The sequence below is a fragment of the Solanum lycopersicum genome, chromosome 3, assembly GCF_036512215.1.
Source record: "Solanum lycopersicum chromosome 3, SLM_r2.1".
NCBI lineage: Eukaryota > Viridiplantae > Streptophyta > Magnoliopsida > Solanales > Solanaceae > Solanum > Solanum lycopersicum.
The window spans coordinates 11,506,917-11,525,181 of record NC_090802.1 but is presented as its reverse complement, the minus strand read 5'-3'; the positions used below and the strand labels follow the sequence as shown (position 1 = coordinate 11,525,181).

The window sequence follows — 18,265 nt, the reverse complement described above, 5'->3', positions numbered from 1 at the left end:
TGCACAACCCGTCTGGGGTAGACATGACAACCCAAAACCCCCAATACGTGTCGGTCTCCTATCAAACTCCCTCCCCACTTCCAAACAATCCTCCGCAAATGCCACCACATCCCCAAGATACTCAAACAGCCCCACTACCCCAAAATCAAACCCAAAATCCCACCACCTTCAATTCCCAAACACCACACCCCCACTTAAACCAAAATACCAATCCCCAAAATCATCCGCAAAACTATCAAACCGCACAGAATGTCCCAAGCCCTTCCATAGTTGCACCTCTCCCCAAAAGAACTACTTTCCAAGTCCCTGTCCCGACCGAGCATGAGGTGCACGGCTCTGAGTTGGACCATTATAAAGAGCAAGAAAGAGAATGGAGAGCGAGGGAAGAAGCGAAGGTAGACATAAAGGAAGAGATCAAGAGGGCGATGAGAGAATTGCAATGTACTCCAGACGTCGCCGGGTAAAGCTACGCAGAACTATGCATCCACCCAGACTTGAACCTACCTGAAGGGTTAAAGATCCCGAAGTTTGATACCTTCGGAGGGGTGGGCGACCCCATGGCACACCTCAGAGCATACTGTGACCAACTCGTGGGAGTTGGTAAAGATGAAGCCTTGCTGATGAGGTTATTCAGTCGGAGCCTGTGTGGTGAAGCCCTGGAATGGTTCACGTCACATGAGACTCAAAAGTGGCCCAGTTGGAGTGCACTGGCTAAGGATTTCATCGACAGATTCGCATATAACGTCGAGATAGTTCCTGATCGGTACTCCTTGGAGAAGATGAAGCAGAAGCCCACAGAAAGCTATCGAGAATTCGCGTACAGGTGGAGGAAAGAGGCAGCAAGGGTGAGGCCTCCGATGACAGAAAAAGAGATTGTGGAGGTGTTCGTGCGGGTGCAGGAGCCCGAGTATTATGACAGGATCATCTTGTTAATCGGCGCCAAGTTCGCCGAAATAGTCAAAGTGGGCGAGACTATTGAAGATGGCCTGAAGTCGGGGAAGATAGCCCGAGTGTCTGCATCGCTTGGATCTTCCGGACTGGTAAGGAAGAAAAGAGAGGAGGTTAACGCTATCTCGCACGGGGGAAGAAAAATCCCCAGAAACTTACCACGTCCCCAAGGCCGCTCCAATCCTCCATCAAAGCCTCATCGAGCCTACCATCCACACGCAAGTCACTCCAGCCACTACAATGCTGCCCCTCATTATCCAGATGCCCATATTGTGTCGTATCAAAATCCACCCCCGATTCCCCAAAATCTTCCCTCCACATATCCAAACTACCCCCAAGCTTATCAAGTCCCTCCTCATTACCAAAATGTCGCTCCTAGCTGCGCTAATGTACAACCAAGCTATCGAGCACCGTCCCCCGCATATCAAATACAAACCCCAGCATATCAAAACCCCCATCCGAATTACCGAGCCCCAATGCCAAACTACCAAACAAATCCCCATCCCAGAGCCCAAGCTCCACGACCAAATGCCCGCAGTTATCAACAAGTCCCTCCCCCACAGCAGGGCGGGTATGATCCCCCTCGCCCCAGGTCTGAGAAGAAGCCCTCCAGAAGCTTCACCGTGTTGGCTGAAAACAGAACTAAATTGTTCGAAAGATTATCCGCGGCCGGATACATCCACCCTGTGGGCCCCAAGCCCGTGGATGTCAATTCCAGATTCTACAGACCGGAGCAGAGATGTGCTTACCATTCCAACAGTGTTGGACATGATACAGAAGATTGTATCAATCTCAAGCACAAGATCCAGGACTTGATTGACCAGGAAGTGGTCTCTCTTCAGCCCACGGCGCCAAACGTCAACACGAATCTGTTGCCAAATCATGGGGGTGGAAACATCAACATGATAGAAACTGACGAAGATGAGCGTGAAGCCAAGAGAATTACTCCTTTTGTTCAGGAAGAGTTGAAGAGGGCTGTCGCTTCTTTGAGCGTCAGGGAGAAAGGAGAGTTTGTCATTCTGACACCTGCAAAGGCTATTGCCTTGGTGCCCGCAAAGACTCTCGCCAAGCCCAAGTCCGTTATAGAAACGGCCGTGGCTCAGGGCATGACTAGATCTGGAAGATGTTACACTCCTGATGAGCTTACTCTCGGAGGACAAAAGAAAGATCATGCCAAGAGACCGATCAGCGAAGCAGAAGCTGAGGAGTTCTGGAGGAGAATGCAACCCAAAGATTACTCCATCGTCAAGCACTTGGAGAAAACTCCAGCCCAAATTTCGGTGTGGGCCCTGCTGATGATCTCCTGGTCCCACAGACAGGCTTTGATGAAAGCCTTGGATGACACATATGTGCCCTCGGGTACGAGCAGCGAAAATGTAGCTGCTATGATTCACCGGGTCATTCGGGGACACCGTATCAGTTTCTGCGACGATGAACTGCCGGCCGAAGGGAGGGCCCACAACAAAGCTCTACACATCACCGTGATATGTCACGAAAAGGTCATCAACCGTGTTCTGGTAGACGACGGATCTGGTTTGAACATATGCCCCTTGTCCACATTGAAGCAGCTGAGGTTTGACCTCGGAAAGTTGGAGCAAAACCAGGTCAATGTGAGAGCATTCGATGGTGTGCAGAGAGACACGTTGGGAGTTGTGAACCTGACCATCCAAATGGGCCCCGCAGAGTTCGAGGAAAAGTTCCAGGTGTTGGACATCGACACCAGCTATAACCTTCTGTTGGGAAGGCCATTCATCCACGCGGCTGGGGCCATCCCCTCCACTCTCCACCAAATGATAAAACTGGTGTGGAAAAATGAAAAACTGGTGATTCATGGTGAAAAGGGTCAATCGGAAAGGCAAGTGCCAGTCTCGGACGAGACACCGCAAGGTTCGGACTTCTACACGGTGGAGTTGGTAAATGCCACCGATGAGGGCTTGGCCCCGCAGACTCCCATGCCGGCCGTGTACAAAATGATCGCCACGGTAATGCTGCAGAGCGGATTCGAACCAGGTTTCGAATTAGGAAGAAATGCGCAAGGGATCATCGAGCTAGTTCCGGTCCTTGCTACAGGATCAAGTTATGGTTTGGGGTACATCCCCACAGATGATGATATGAAGATGAAGAGGAAAAGGGATCAAGGGTTGACTAAGCCGATCCCGCATCTCTATCAATCCTTTCCAGTCCGGGAGCGTGCCGAGCCTGAAGACGATGGGGAAGGGATCTGTGACCTTTTCCAGGAGATCAATGCCATCATCGAGGAAGAGGCTGAGCCAGCTGGCATTCGTGACGCTGAACCAGGGGAGATGCTGCTGAATTGGACGTCCACACCAATCCTGATGTCCCGAACTCTGTGTAACGTAAGTTACAAACCTGCCAATATCATGTCATGTCATGGGCTAAATGAGCAAAACGAGGAAAATGACGACGACGTCGATGGCCATGACGAGGAAAATGGGGAACCGGACTATGTGGGCGAAGAATTTCAACACTTCGAGAACCAACATAAACCGAACCTGGAGGAAACAGAGACGGTGAATTTGGGCGATTCAGAATATGCCAAAGAGGTTAAGATCAGCACTCATTTGAGTGACACTCAGAAGGAGAGCCTGGTTCGCCTGCTTGCCGAATACCATGATGTGTTCGTTTGGGAAGTCGGTGACATGCAGGGGTTGAGTACTGATGTCGTGTCTCATAAGCTGCCTATCAATCCAGGGTTCGAACCGGTGAAGCAAAAGACTCAAAAGTTCAAGCCTGAATTGAGTCTGAAGATTAAAGAGGAAATCACCAAGCAGATAGAGTCCCGATTGGTAGAAGTGACACTATATCCCACCTGGTTGGCGAATGTCGTTCCGGTCGCCAAGAAAGATGGAAAAATCAGGATTTGTGTTGATTACAGAGATCTCAACAGGGCTAGTCCAAAGGATAATTTCCCGTTGCCAAATATCCATATTCTGATTGACAACTGTGCCAAACATGAGATGCAGCCATTTGTGGATTGCTACGCGGGTTATCACCAGATTCTGATGGATGAAGAAGACGCGGAGAAAACGGCCTTCATCACACCTTGGGGGGTATATCACTAAAGGGTGATGCCGTTTGGGCTCAAAAACGCCGGTGCCACTTACATGAGAGCCATGACGACGATCTTTCATGACATGATTCACAAGGAGATTGAAGTGTACGTGGACGACGTCATAATTAAATCCCGCGAGAGTTCGGATCATGTGACACACCTGAGGAAATTCTTTGAACGTTTGCGTCGGTACAACTTGAAACTAAATCCCGTCAAATGTGCTTTTGGAGTCCCAGCTGGGAAGTTGTTGGGGTTTATAGTCAGTAGAAGAGGCATTGAGCTCGACCCTTCCAAGATCAAAGCAATTCAAGAGTTACCTCCGCCGAAAACGAGAAAAGAGGTGATGAGTTTCTTAGGGATGTTAAACTATATCAGCCGGTTTATAGCACAATCGACAGTGGTGTGTGAGCCTATTTTTAAGTTGCTGAAGAAAGACGCCCCGACTAAATGGACTTTCGACGCTATCAAGAGCTATTTGTCTAACCCACCAGTATTGGTTCCTCCGCGAGAAGGGAGTCCTTTGTTGCTATATTTGTCTGTTTCAGATAACGCCTTTGGATGTGTACTTAATCAACACGACGAGACAGGGAAGAAGGAAAGGGCTATCTACTACATCAGTAAGAAATTTACTCCGTACGAGTCTCGCTACACTTTACTGGAGAGAACATGCTGTGCTCTGACGTGGCTTGCCCAGAAGCTGAGACACTATTTGTCGTCATATACTACATATCTTATCTCCAGAATGGACCCATTGAAGTACATTTTCCAGAAAGCGATGCCGACCGGGAAGTTAGCTAAATGGCAAATGCTGTTGAGTGAGTTCGATATCTTGTATGTGACTCAGAAGGCAATAAAGGCACAAGCTTTGGCTGATCATCTCGCGGAAAACCCCGTTGACGAAGAATATGAACCACTTAAGACGTATTTTCACGATGAAGAGGTGTCATTTGTGGGTGAATATATCTCTAAACCTTATCCAGGTTGGAGATTATTCTTTGACGGAGCGGCGAATCACCAGGGTAAAGGTGTTGGAGCGGTCTTAGTATCAGAATCTGGTCAACATTATCCTATGGCAGCTAAACTGCGATTCAACTGCACAAACAACATGGCTGAGTACGAAGCTTGCATTCTCGGTTTGAAAATGGCTATTGACATGAACGTCTACGAGCTACTGGTTATTGGAGATTCAGACCTCCTGATTCATCAGGTCCAAGGAGAATGGGCTGCGAAGAACCCAAAAATTGTACCTTACGTACAGTACGTCCAAAATCTGTGCAAAAGGTTCCGCAAGATTGAGTTCAAACATACTCCCAGAATACAGAATGAACTAGCTGATGCTCTCGCAACCATCGCTTCAATGATCAAACATCCGGATACTAATTACATCGACCCGCTGGATATAGACTTGAAGGAACATCCAGTCCATTGTTCGCACGTGGAATCAGAACCAGATGGTTTGCCTTAGTATTTTGACATAAAGAGATACCTGGAGTCTGGGACATATCCAGAAGATGCCACATCTAATCAAAAGAAGTCGATACGTTGTATGGCTCTCAATTTCTTTCTGAATGGAGAAGTCTTGTATAGGAGGACTCCAGATTTGGGTCTTTTAAGATGTGTAGATGCTGCTGAAGCTGTGAGGCTTATTGAACAGATACATGCTGGAGTTTGTGGTACACATATGAACGGGCTTACTTTAGCAAGAAAGGTTCTTCGAGCTGGTTATTTCTGGATGACTATGGAGAATGACTGTTGCAAATTCGTGCAAAAATGCCACAAATGTCAAGTTCACGGCGATTTGATACGGGTGCCACCTCACGAACTTAATGTTATGAGTTCACCTTGGCCATTTGTAGCTTGGGGAATGGATGTCATCGGTCCTATAGAGCCAACCACTTCTAATGGACACAGATTCATTTTGGTTGCCATCGATTATTTCACCAAGTGGGTGGAAGCAGCCTCTTACAAATCGGTAACCAAGAAAGTGGTGGCCGACTTTGTCCGCAACAATCTGATATGCCGATTTGGAGTTCCAGAATCCATCATCACTGATAACGGTGCAAATCTCAACAGTCATCTGATGAAAGAGACATGTGAACAATTTAAGATTATTCACCGAAGGTCCACTGCTTATCGCCCTCAAATGAACAGAGCTGTAGAGGCCGCCAACAAGAACATCAAGAAGATTCTGAGGAAAATGATTGATAAGCAGCGGGGTTGGCATGAAATGTTGCCATATGCTCTACTGGGTTATCGAACGATGGTCAGAACATCAACTGGGGCTACTCCATACTTGCTAGTATACGGAACAGAAGCAGTTGTACCTGTTGAAGTCGAGATACCGTCACTGAGGATCATCCAAGAAGCTGAGCTAAGTAATGCTGAGTGGGTTAGCAAACGGATTGATCAACTAGCTTTGATTGATGAGAAGAGGATGGTTGCTGTTTGCCATGGCCAGTTGTATAGACAAAGAATGACTCGCGCTTTTCACAAAAGAGTAAGAGCCAGAAATTTTGAAGTTGGTCAGTTGGTTCTTAAGCGTATTTTTCCTCATCAAGACGAGTACAAAGGAAAGTTCGCACCGAACTGGCAAGGTCCTTACATGGTTCGCAAAGTACTATCTGGAGGTGCTTTAGTCTTGTCAGAGATGGATGGCGCTGTATGGCCCAAGCCTATCAACTCAGATGCTGTCAAGAGATATTACGCGTGAAGTTCGTTTTGCATTTTCCATCATTTACTAGTAATCTTCTGTTTGCTTGTATTTGTTCGAATTTGAATTCTTATCCCTCCTGTAACGAACTACGTCTGACCTGAATTCTCGAGCACGAGATACGTAGGCGGCCTATGTCGGCTTCGGTCACCCCATTTACCCCCTTTAATTATTTTCCTTGTATTTGAACTACGTTCGACCTGAATTCTCAAGAATGAGATACGTAGGCGGCCTTTGTCGGCCTCGGTCGGTTTCTTTGTAAATTTTATTCTTGTTAACCTTTAAGGGGAACTACGTTTGACCTGATTCCTGCCTCAACGGGATACGTAGGCGCCACAAGGGCTCGGTCATATCTCTCGTAAGAATTTTATTTCCCTTCTACAATAAAAACTGGGACAGAATTTTTGAGAGGGACTCAAAAATTCTCCAGAAGAAGTCTCCTCTTCAGCAAGCCAAACTAGAGACATTTCAAAATTTGCGACTGGGACAGAATTTTTTGAGAAGATCTCAAAAATTCCGCGACTTGTTCGGTCACAATGGAAAGACAAGCAAGATACTAAACTGGGATAGAAATTTTGAGGATGGCCTCAAAATTTCGTCATGGGTCTTCCCTACAAGTCCGGAATGCCTTTATGTTCATTCAACAAGCGTCGGACTCAAAAGAGCTCGTTAAGCCTGACATGACATGACTTGGCAATGACTTTTTCAAGATACTATTTCTTAAGAAAATTTTTTTCTTGTTTCTCTTAAAAATTTCCCTTTTATATTTCATCTGTTTTGGCATAAGATATTTCCTTATCCATCAAGAGTCGAGAAATCAGAAAATCAACCGGAGACATCAAGACAAGGAGCAAACAACCGAAGGGATCGACACAGATCAGTATGTTTAAAACTGACAATTTTTCTGTGGATGCAGGTTTATAGCTTCGCTTCGAAATCGGCTGAATTCTACCGACTGATGAATACGGAGAAGGAGAGAACTATCTCCAAAACCAGTGATTTTATGGAAAGCAGGAATATTGTTTGCGTCAGGATGCTTATGAATGTGTTTGTTTATTTCAAACCATTCTCAGCAATGGGAAATTTACAAAGTATCCAGTCATATTCAAAGGTGAATCAAACGGGAATCTCAGCGAAGATTTTGTGATTTCTATAAAAGGCGCTATTTGCATTGCGTTATCAAAGCAAGATGATTATTGTGGATCAAGACCATGCATTACCTCAGAAGAGACAGTTATGCAATTATTATTTTGTCATTATCGATCAAGTCGATATATTATTTGGAGATCGTCTTACCGTTACTATTCACAGGGGCAATATAAATATTCATGTATCGCGGAATTTATACACTGAAAAATCATGCATAGCGGAATCATGCATCGTGAAATCATGAATCGCGGAAATCATGCATCGCGAGTCAATAATTATGCATGACGAGAAGATTTCATGCCTCATCAAAATTTATACATCGCGAGAAGAATTTATGCCTTGCTGGAATTCATGCATCGCGAAATCATGCATCGCGGAAATCATGCATCGCAAGTCAATAATTATGCATGACGAGAAGATTTCATGCCTCATCAAAATTTATACATCACGAGAAGAATTTATGCCTCGCTGACAATTATGTATGACGAGAAGATTTCATGCCTCGTCAAAATTTATACATCGCGAGAAGAATTTATGCCTCGCTGAAAATCATGCATAGCGGAATCATGCATCGCGGAAATCATGCATCGCGAGTCATTAATTATGCACGACGAGAAAATTTCATGCCTCGTCAAAATTTATGCATCGCGAGAGGACTCCATACCTCGCTGAGATTTATACATCGCGAGAAGACTTCATACCTCGCTGGAATTTATGCATCACGAGAAGAATCCATGCCTCGTTTAAAATCATGTATCATGGAAATCATGCATCGCGAGTCATTAATTATGCACGACGAGAAGATTTCATGCCTCGTCAAAATTTATGCACGATGAGAAGAATTCATTCCTCGTCAAATTTGCACATCGCGAGAAGGTTTTATTCCTCGCTGAAAGTTATGCATCACGAGAAGATTCATTTCTCGCGGGAATTTACGTATCGCGGGAAGATATTCATGCCCCGCAAGAGGACGTACATGGATAAAGAAAGAGCAATACTTATCCATTGGCCTCGACTGCATTCTGTTATTTCTTATAAAAGTAAACATCAAGGAGAGCATCGAAGATGACAACAAAAGAAACATCAATATCGCATCAGCATTTATTTATTTATTTCGACATCAAGTATAGAGTACACTGAAGATCTATTACAAAGCACAAGGCATAAGCTTTATTTGCCGGACGTCAGACCGATCGAGTCGACGTCAATTTGAGGAGAACAGTGAAGTATCGACACGGTAAAAAGACACTGTCACCCATCCAAATTGCATTTTTTAGCTGACGACTTTTATCTCAGTCTTTGTCGAGAGCATCAAAAAGGATGAATTCTCCAAAAACCACAGGTGCGGACGACACCAAAGGGATGCAGCACAACGTGGAACTTTTTCTTAGCAGCGAACTGGGACATAGTCCAAAGAGGAATGTCAAACTCTTAGGACGCGAGCAGAGGAGCGACTTCCACCACAATCGAACCACCCTCTCAAGGAGTTTCGGTCTTTCTTTAGTTCTGTCAGTTTCAGTCTCGCATCCAGAAGTTCCGACTTATCGGAAGCAGTTTCCGATCTGAGTGACAATGCGCCAAGAGCTTTGAAAATTATGTCTGTGTAAGTTCTTACCTATGGATATGAAGAGCTCCACATTCATGGCTAAGAGGTTACAAGCCTCCTTTTCACACTCGTTAATTTGTCACTTGTCCAAAACCAAAGGTTATCTAGCACAATAGATTTCCTTTTCCACCGATCGAGTCGAACTACACACAGCCTGATTCCAACGGTTTACGGGTATGTAGGCAGATTCAATGTTGAAAACTCGGCTGTATTCTAACATTCGCCCTCGAATTCCATTCTCGAGCATTTCGATACCTTCATAATTTGGTGTCGAGGTGGCTCTTGATCCCTTCAAACCGTGCGGCAAATCAAGCTTATCGAACTACAAGTGGCCTGAATTCTCATATAGCCTGAGATATGTAGGAGACCCGTGTTCAAGGGTTCGGCCATGGTTCCTAAACCCTTTGTCGAATCCTTCCTTTAAAACGAATGAGGTTGGTCAAAATTGGTTTGGTCAATTTCATTTTCCTTGAGTTGCTTGCATCAACCCAAGAAAAATGAGGGACAGTTGTTGACACCCAATTTTTGACCCACGTTGGTAAATTAGTTATCGAGCTTCGTGAGTTTTTCAAATTACTTAAGTTAATTAGTTTTAAATCTTGCGAATATATATATATATCCTAACGTTGGATAGTATATATATTATATAATTGTGTATATAGTTTGTATAATATATATATATATATATATATATATATATATATATATATATATATATATATACACATATTATACATATATGTATATGTATACATGTATATCCTAAGTCTACTCCTAATTTCCAGGCGGCCCATTTCTCTCCTCTTTCTATTCTCAACCCCTTTTACTCCAGCCCGACACCTAGGCCTACTCCATTTTAGACAACCATCCAATTTCCCAGCCCAACACGAATTGATCCCAAGCCCATTCTGTTAACCCAATTCCTTTCCCTACCCAACCCACTAACTTAAAATACCCGCCCAATACTTGACCCGACCCAATACCCTCTCCCTTCTTCCCCTCACCCACGCCATTTCCCAGAACGGAAAACCTCCAGACACACCAGAAAATGCAGAAAAAGCAAAAAACAGACCTGATAGTGAAAATACCTTTGTTATCAACATTTAACATCAACTTGTCCTTTTTTCTGTAAGGTTGAGATTTTGAGGGAGCGTATTCTAAAAGTCTATTATAAGTACACTTTCCAATCATTTAATTCCTTCTTAGGTGAAGATTTCAACCTTTCCCTGTCCATAGTTCAGCTGCAGTAGCATCTTGGACCTGGCATAAGTTGTAAAGTTCAAGAAAAGTTTGATTCAGAGGTCATTTCACACATCATATATCCTTTTAAGAAGTCACCTTCTCTCCATTTCCAAACTTGCAACTTGTTATTGCTGAAACTAGTTATCATAGTTTTCTGATGGATCTCCTACACTACAATTATAAGGAGTTGTCACCTCCTCTGTCATCTATCTATCCTTCATGTCATATTTTGACCTGATCACTTATTTCAGTAGAGTTTTTCTAGAAATTAAAACTTCCATAACCACTTCATCATCAAACTTTTGTCCCCCTCATTTCTTGTTTACCAGTATCTCCTCCCATATCACTAGATGATACTTTTGTTGTCGTCACTTCCTTTCCATATAAAGATTCTCCTAACAACTGTTGACACCCAATTTTTGACCCACGTTGGTAAATTAGTTATCGAACTTCGTGAGTTTTTCAAATTACTTAAGTTAATTAGTTTTAAATCTTGCGAATATATATATATATCCTAACGTTGGATAGTATATATATTATATAATTGTGTATATAGTTTGTATAATATATATATATATATATATATATATATATATATACACACACACACACACACACATATTATACATATATGTATATGTATATCCTAAGTCTACTCCTAATTTCCAGGCGGCCCATTTCTCTCCTTCTTTCTATTCTCAACCCCGTTTACTCCAGCCCGACATCTAGGCCCACTACATTTTAGAAAACCATCCAATTTCCCAGCCCAACACGAATTGATCCCAAGCCCATTCTGTTAACCCAATTCCTTTCCCTACCCAACCCACTAACTTAAAATACCCGCCCAATACTTGACCCGACCCAATACCCTCTCCCTTCTTCCCCTCACCCACGCCATTTCCCAGAACGGAAAACCTCCAGACACACCAGAAAACGCAGAAAAAGCAAAAAACAGACCTCCCAAAACGGAAACCTCCCTCCCCAGACGCGACCTCTCCCCGCGTCTCTCCCTTACGCTCTCTCCCTTCCTCTATCCCCTACTCGTTTTCCCTCCCCCCACGCGATGCCCCCAACGTTCCCAGAAAAGAACAAACAATTCCCAGAAACAAAAAAATGCAGAGAAACAGACACCCCCCGAAACGGAAATCCCTTCCCTTCACACGACCTCATCCCCCAAGCGCGACCCCTCTCCCTCTCTCCCCACGCTACTTTTGCCTCCCCCAACGTCTCTTTCTTCAACACTGTACCGTGTACAGTGCTTTTCGGCAAGCAGACCTGCATTTTCGTCCTTGAGACGGGAGATGAGGACACGTCGCATCGCCTAGGACACCCAACTGATCTCGACCGTCTCTCCTTCCTTCCTCGTTCGGAATGGAGTCGAATTTGCAGGAAAAGTGTGTTTCTCCTTTAAGGGAAAGGATTCGAATTTCAAATTGGAATCTGAAATGGGTCGAGAAATTCGTAATCCCTCCCTCCCTCTTCCGAAAACCCTAATATCCCCCTATATAAACCCCTTCCGTCCTCGAGAAAAGGGGTTAGAGATTTTCATCGAAAAAATCGGAAAAGCAGAACTTAGGTTGGACATTTTTTTGGTTTAAGAAATTTTCAAAGGGTTAGAAACTTTGGAGGTTTCTGAGCGTCGGAATTCTTGTGGGAAAAACTCTGAAAAAGCTTTGGTGTTTGACTTCTGCTCGTATAGAAGAACAGGGAATCTTGTGTCTAAAGGTTTAGTTTGAATTTTCGTGGTAATATTTGATTCGATTTCTACTATTTAACCAAGAAGAACAGTTGAGAAATTTGGAGAGAGTGTTCTGTTCCTCTCTTCGCTCGCTCTAAAGAAATTCACGAACAACAGTGGACTTCACCTGCGTTCCATCCTTCTTCCCCGCCTTGTCTTGTCGTTTGGAATAGCTCGCACCCGCTTGTCATCGTCCCAGTTGCTGCTATCGAAAAGGTAAACTTCCCCTGCCTCTTACTATCTTGTCGCCTCTTTTATCAAAAAAAAATGCTTCTTCGTCGCTTTGTGTTTTGAATGCCGTTGCTGGTCGATCTGCTATTTTTTTTTTGTTTGCTTATTTTCGTTGTGAAATCGAATCTGTTAAATGTTTGAATGTTGGGTACGGGACCTGTGTTGCCATGAAATATAAAATAGTATGTCTGTCTGTTTGCTCGATTCCGAGACTTAGTGCACGTTGTGATTTTGTGTTGTTATGCATGCTGGTCTTGTGTGGCCTCCTATTTTGAGTTTGTCATAGTTAGCTGCAATCGTTTTCATTGTTTTAGCCGTAGCTCAACAATGTGACATTGTATTTCTTCGCTCCTACGAGATTGCTGGTTATGCTCAAGTTTCCTTAAGCTGCTAAAGTTGTGTATATCCTATTTCTTTGATGTAATGGTTATTGTGTTTTTCTATCTCAATCTGAGAAAGAAACGATAATGAAAATCGAGTGAGCTTCTAGTTAGTCAGCATGTTCTTGATTTTCTGATGTTCTCCTTTTATCTCCTACTAGTATGGCTTTGCTTCACAATCTCTCGTCTAGATCCTGTTTAAATAATTGCTAGAATGACTCATTACGAGTTTTCACTTGAAGGAATTCCTAGTTTCTAGTTGCTTAGTCTAAGTCTTTGTATGGCATGAAGTGGTTAGCTATTAGTATTTATTTCGCATTGTTTAGGTAGTGAAAATGTATATACACAACACTATTGGATGTTTTCATGATCATGCTCATCACTTGTTCAAGATTAGTTTTTGGCCATTCTCTAGTCAGATTATCATTCTAATTCGACAGTATATGCATTCATTGTTTATCTTCTATGGCTTTTCGTTGTTTTGAGATCTAAAGGATATCACTTTAGTGCTTGGTTTTCCTTCGAGGCTAAATTGGTTATTGTTTATTGATAAATGATTTGTAAAGTTGCTTCAATTCATAGCTTGTTCCGTTGCTACTTTGCCTCATGCACTAATTCATGACGTTTGCTTGCATGTGAACCTCTTTTCGAGTCTATTTCGGACTCCATTTCGCTATTTACATTTTCGGGGAGCCATGGATGCTCAGAAATTTCTATCGAGTCAATCTTTCCGAGGCGTGATACATAAAGACTAGATTTTACGGAGATTGAAGAAATTTGAAGAAAGCAAATCAGAAGACCCTTTTTATATATATATATATATATATATATATATATATATATTTATTTTCGCATTTCTTTTGTAATGGGCATAAGCCCTTGTTGTTTTACTTTCTCGTACTCTATTTAGTATGTTTAAACTAGGACAGGTACAAATGGGTTTAAAAAAAACCCAAAAAGCAGGTGGGTTCAAGTTTCGGCCAAGGCGAACAGCATCCGAATCTTGGACCCGAATCTCTCTCTCTCTCTTTCTCTCTCTTTATTATTTGCTTATGTTGTCTTTTTGTTTTGAATGTCGTACAGTCTAGGATTAGAAACTCCAAACCCCACCGAACGCCTTTTACTTTATCGAAATTAAAACGTAAAATTGAAACTTTAAAGATAGATGTTTAAGTTTGAGTGAAAAGTTTAAAAGGTTTAACTTTAACGGAATCTTAAAATGATAAGCGTGCAAAACTTGTAACTTGTTTAGATGAAGCTTTAAAGGAGTTTAACTTCGGAATAGATTCGCAAATTACAAGATAAATAACAAATGTTTCAAATCTGTAAAGTTTGGCTAAGAAATTTTTGATAGAGTTTAAACTTCGATCGCAAAAGTTAAAACAAAAATAGTCAAATAGTTAGTCGCCGGAAAACCGTATTTAACGGAGTGTCTTAGGTACTTTAAACACCTTCCTAAGACACTAATATGAATCCCGAACCCCCTAAAAAATGTTTCAAAACAATTTTTTCTGTTTAAGTTGTTTAGAAACAAAGTTTTTTCTTGATTTTTCTTAAAAATTAAGTGGCTACTCCTAAAAAATACCTTAAAATAAAACGAACTCTTTTCGAAACCAATAAATTTTCGATAAAAGAACAACATCCAGTCTATCAGTAACATTGTGTGGGGTAGGAAAGAATGACATCATATATGAAGGGGTAGAGTCCATTACACTGCTTACCAAAGTGAGTTTGCTACCTATGGATATGTATTGGCTTTTTTAGTTTGCTAATCTTTTTTCACATCTCTCTATCACGCCATTCCATATGTTCTTGGGCTTGCTCTTAGCTCCCATGGGCATTCCTGGTTGGAAGTTCACACACTTTTCCCCCAAATTTTTCTGTCAGGTCTTCAATAATTGGCACTGTATTAGTTAGGTATATGAAACTTTTACCCTATTTATGTGCAAACCAGAAACCACTTCAAAGATGTTGAGAAAATAACTTTGAGAATTAAAATTTGTTCCCCTCTGGAACCATGAAAGACTAGAGTGTCATCTGCATATTGCAGATGTGTTATCTGTATATTATTGTTGTTATGCCTCCCACTTGACCCATCCTCTAACTTTTGCTATTTGTATGAGGTTGCTTAGTCCTTATATTGCAAGAATGAAGAGGAAAGGGGAAAAATGATCCCCTTTCCCTAAACCCCTACCACAAAATAAAAAGACACATGTACTTTTGTTTATCAAAATTGAGAATTTACAGTTAATAAACTGTTAGGTCCACCGGAGGTACCTTGAACCAAAACCCATCCCCTGCAACATATTCATTAAGAGTCCCACTTTGGGTGATCAACTGCTTTTTGAATGTCCAATTTATGTAGAATCCCTGCTTGTTTGTTCTTTTCTCTTCAGTCTGCACACTCGTTTGCCACCAATAGTGCACCATGATATGTCTATTCTTGATGAAAGCCATTTGTTGCCTGTCCACTAGCTTATGCATCACTTTTTTCAACCTTTCTATTAGGACCTTCATAATCATTTTATATAATCTCCCCAAAAGACTTATGGACCTAAAATCATTATGCTCCATTGCACCTAACTTTTTGGAGTTAATATCAAAAGTAGCATTTATGTTTTTCACAAAAGTCCCCTGCTTGTGGAAAGCCTTGATTGGTGCCACTACGTCATTATTGATGATATTTATGCAATGGCTGAAGAAAGTCATTGTGAAGCCATCTAGTCATGGTGTCTTGTTCCCATCACAGTATCTAATGGAATCTATGATTTCCTGTTCTTCAAAAGGGGTTGTTAGCATATTGTTGTCTTCTTATGACAATCTCTCATAGTCAAGTCAGACCTTCATTTTTCAGTTTTTCAGTTCTTGAATACAAATTTCGTAATACTCAATTATCAGCTTTTTTTTACCTCTTTTGGTTCATTCACTACCATATCATTGATTTTTAGCTTATCAATTGTGTTAAATCTCCAATGTGCATTAGCTATTTTATGGAAAAACCCCGTGTTTATATCTCTTTCTTTGAGCCAAGTTGTCCTAGATTTTTGCCTCCAGGTTGTTTCCTCATGGTTTATTGTCCCTTCAAACTCTAAAATGAGTACCACTTACACTATGTTTGCATCATTGTTATTCATTGTATTGTATTGTATCGTTACTAAAACTACAATGTTTTTTTATTGTTACTTAAAATGTATTGTATTGTATTGTCAAATTTCGTTGTTACGTAACAATGAGAACCCCTATTTTATGGAACAACCAATTTGGTGTGTTCCCATTGTTACTTAATTTCTTATTCTAATGATATATTTACATAATATTTCAAAATATTATTTTACCCTTCATCTTAATTATTTTAATCTAGTCAAACCTCCTACCCTAAATAATTAAAGATATTTTAGTATATTTATAATTTATGATACAGTACGATACGATCAAACCAAACAATTAAAATGTTATTAAACAAAAATAAATAGTATAGTCTAACCAAACATTGTATCTACCATACAATACAGTACAATAGAGTACAATACAATACAATACATTATTAAATAATGAGTAACAATGATCCAAACAAAGTTTTAGAGGCTATCTCCCATTCCTCTAAGCTTCTTTGTTCTTGTATAATTTCAAGATCAACTAACTTTTTCAAAACTTTTTGTTTTTGTAATTTCAAATCACCATTGACTGTTTTGTGCCATTATTTTTTCAAGGCCCTCAATTTTGATACTAGAATGAAATTAGGTTTACCCTGAAAGTTGTAAGATTCCCATCATCTCCTTATTCTGTCATTGAAACCCTTTGTATTTAACCACCAATTTTCAAATTTAAAGTATGGCTTAGTCACCTCTAATTCTGAGAATAAAAATCTGTCAAGTCTGGCAATTGTGGTGTGTCTCTCCCCTCTTCTCCCAGTATAATTTCCTCCAGCTAATTCTAGGTCCATAAACTCCATATCCTCAATAAACTCTGAGCTAATTCTAAGTATATTTCCAGACTACTAACCACCCCTTCTCAACTTCTTTTGTCCACATTATGACAATCCCTCCCCTTTCCCAGTTGTGTCCAATTGTAAAATTTTTAACTTTTGTAAACCTTTTCTTTTGTCGTTACACAGTTCATTTTTTTACCCTAGCACCTTGTTTATTTCTCTCTATCTTCATCAACAACTCCTTGATTTTCCTTCACATCCCTTAAAATTGACTCTAAACTCTACTCAATTTGACTATATTATGTTGTATCAATTCGGATATTATTGAATCAAATTCTTTTTTTTTTTTGGGAATTGGATTTGCAAGGGTACTACATCTTCTACTGTTAGGTTATGATTATTTTCTATTTTTTGTTTCGAGGTCACCATATCTTTCTCCCCCTAAACATCTCCTTGTTTCTCATCCGAAATTCCCATTAAGTTCCTTATCTACTATCTCCGTTGTAAATTATATTTCCATTGTATTAATTTTGCTTAGGCTGGTTGTTCCATTAAGATTGTTGCAATTTCAATATTAATTATGTCAAAATCTTAGTTCATCTCTGCAAATTTACTTTGTTGCCATGTTAATGGATCCTTGAATGGGCCAAATACCTTTTTTCTGGGTAAAAATTATGTAAATCACATAGTGTAAAACATAAATTACCTTCTATCCCTACTTTTTTTCAATTTATAAAAAATCCCTTATTTTTAAGAAGTTTCTGATACATAATAAAACAGTCGGATACATTCTATATTATGCTATTTTATCCGTTTGTTGAGTGATTTGGGGGATTAAAAACTAAAATTTGAATTAATTCCTACTTTTAATATGCTACAGTTATTAATCCCATAAAAAAAGCATTAACTTGTGTGTTTCAAAATCAGTTTTATCCAATATAAAACTCTAAATTAAATTATAATTTTTCATTAGTGATCTTCCCTTTTTTTTTTGGAACACTAATTCTTTTTTTTTTGTTAAACACTATTTAAATTTTATATTATATTTATATATCAAATACTTTATTTTATAATCTTTGTTCAAACTTACTTTAATCAATATTAATTGCGGATATTTCACCCAAATTATTGTCAGTTCTAATTTAATTTAATTTAGTAATATAGTATCATGTGTGTAGATACTTAAAAAAATTTCATATTTTGAAGGACAAATAATTGTTCGTAATATATATAAATCATAGTACTGAATATATCTTATTT

At 40.6% G+C, this 18,265-nt stretch overlaps 2 protein-coding genes across 2 annotated transcripts; both read left to right on the top strand.

Moving 5' to 3' along the window:
* Nucleotides 1-557: 557 nt before the first annotated feature.
* Nucleotides 558-4,031, top strand: LOC138347398 (uncharacterized). Its single transcript, XM_069295695.1, has one exon. It carries the CDS (start codon nucleotides 558-560, stop codon nucleotides 4,029-4,031), a length of 3,474 nt encoding a protein of 1,157 aa, XP_069151796.1.
* Nucleotides 4,032-5,567: 1,536 nt separating this feature from the next.
* Nucleotides 5,568-7,878, top strand: LOC138347397 (uncharacterized). The gene is made up of 3 exons (XM_069295694.1): nucleotides 5,568-5,965; nucleotides 6,095-6,518; nucleotides 7,648-7,878. Exons 1-3 carry the CDS (start codon nucleotides 5,568-5,570, stop codon nucleotides 7,876-7,878), a joined length of 1,053 nt encoding a protein of 350 aa, XP_069151795.1.
* The last annotated feature ends 10,387 nt before the right edge of the window (nucleotides 7,879-18,265 follow it).

Bases quoted from the DNA above. Each gene is read 5' to 3' on its own strand.
- LOC138347398 (XM_069295695.1), top strand. From the start codon at position 558: ATGGCACACCTCAGAGCATACTGTGACCAACTCGTGGGAGTTGGTAAA.
- LOC138347397 (XM_069295694.1), top strand. From the start codon at position 5,568: ATGGCTCTCAATTTCTTTCTGAATGGAGAAGTCTTGTATAGGAGGACT. The intron at 5,966-6,094 runs GTGGGTGGAAGC...AAATCTCAACAG, and splicing joins GCCATCGATTATTTCACCAA to TCATCTGATGAAAGAGACAT. The intron at 6,519-7,647 runs GTAAGAGCCAGA...CTGTGGATGCAG, and splicing joins CTCGCGCTTTTCACAAAAGA to GTTTATAGCTTCGCTTCGAA.